Here is a 1,270-nt window from a genome sequence, read left to right as displayed (position 1 = left end):
GGTGCACCGGGGCACCCCAGGACCCGCCCTCTAAGAACCCGGGGGCTGAAACACTGGGGCCCTGGAAGGTTCTCGAAGGTCAGGCAGGCAACGAGAGCCGGACAGAAGGGCAGCCAGGAGCCTGTGCCAGGAATCGCGCCCGGCATTGCCGTCTATCAGGGGTGGGGGTAGGGGGGGGGCCTTTCTTCCGCCAAGGGCCACTGGGATATTAATAACATCATCACTCGCGGGCCACACACTATCACCCACTTAAACAACAGCCTGCTCGCCCGGCCGGTGTGGCTCAGTGGATTGAGCGTCGTCCCAGGAAACCAGGAGGTCAGGGTTCGATTCCCAGTCAGGGCACAGGCCCGGGTGGCAGGCTTGATCCCCAATAGGGGGCGTGCAGGAGGCAGGCAATCCATGATTCCCTCTCCTCATGGATGTTTCTCTCTCTCCCCCTCTCCCTTCCTCTCTGAAATCAATAAAAAAAAAATATATGTATTTTTAAAAAATGAATAATTATCTTTAAAAACCCCCAGCACATTTCCAGAGCTGAGGACTAGAGAGAGAAGAAGAGGGAGAGAGAGACCGAGGGAAACATCAATGACGAGAGCAAGTCATGGATCGGCTGCCTGGTTGCTGGGGAAGCAGCCGGGTGCCAGTGCCAGAGTCCAGGCTGCGATGATGCCCACGTTAGGGCCGTGGTCCGCAGCGTCTGCACCACAGGGATACTCCTGGTGGGGGAGGGGGAGCTCAAGGTCACCCACGAGGGCGGTGAGTGCCAGGTGTGGCCTCTGGGGTTCCGCCCACCGCGGGGGGAGAGCGGCTTCGCCCTCCCGTACGGGACACCCTCAGATGTTCCTGCTGGAGTGAGACCTCCGGCCCAGAAGACGGTTGTCCTTCTGGGAGTTGCTTAGGTTGAAGGAACGGCTTCTCGCCCCGGCCGGGGTGGCTCAGTCGGCTGGAGCATCGTCCCGGGCACCGAAGGGTCATGGGTTCAAGTCCCAGTCAGGACACATGCCCGGGTAGCAGGATTGATCCCCAGTTGGGAGGCAACCGGTCCATGTCTCTCTCTCTCTCTCCCTCTCCCTTCTTCTCTCTCTAAAATCAATGGAAATGTAGGTGAGAATTAAAAAAAAAGAATGGATCCTGGCCAGTGTGGCTCAGTGGTTGAGCGTCGACCTATGAACCAGGAGGTCCCGGGTTCGAATCCCAGTCAGGGCACATGCCCAGGTTGCGGGCTCGAACCCCAGTGTGGGCGTGCGGGAGGTGGCCAATCCATGATTCC

At 59.0% G+C, this 1,270-nt stretch overlaps 1 protein-coding gene across 1 annotated transcript in view; it reads right to left on the bottom strand.

The window, feature by feature from the left end:
* Nucleotides 1-1,270, bottom strand: part of LOC102767618 (proprotein convertase subtilisin/kexin type 6) — a 72,214-nt gene that overhangs the window by 7,246 nt on the left and 63,698 nt on the right. The window contains exon 10 of the mRNA XM_015569106.1: nt 675-716. Coding sequence (XP_015424592.1) covers nt 675-716 — 42 coding nt within the window. The remainder of the gene's footprint in view (nt 1-674; nt 717-1,270) is intronic.

This window comes from Myotis davidii, unplaced genomic scaffold, assembly GCF_000327345.1.
Source record: "Myotis davidii unplaced genomic scaffold, ASM32734v1 scaffold164, whole genome shotgun sequence".
In the NCBI taxonomy this organism is placed as follows: Eukaryota; Metazoa; Chordata; class Mammalia; order Chiroptera; family Vespertilionidae; genus Myotis; species Myotis davidii.
Note: the sequence above shows the minus strand (reverse complement) of the source record. Positions and strands in the feature narration are given on the sequence as shown.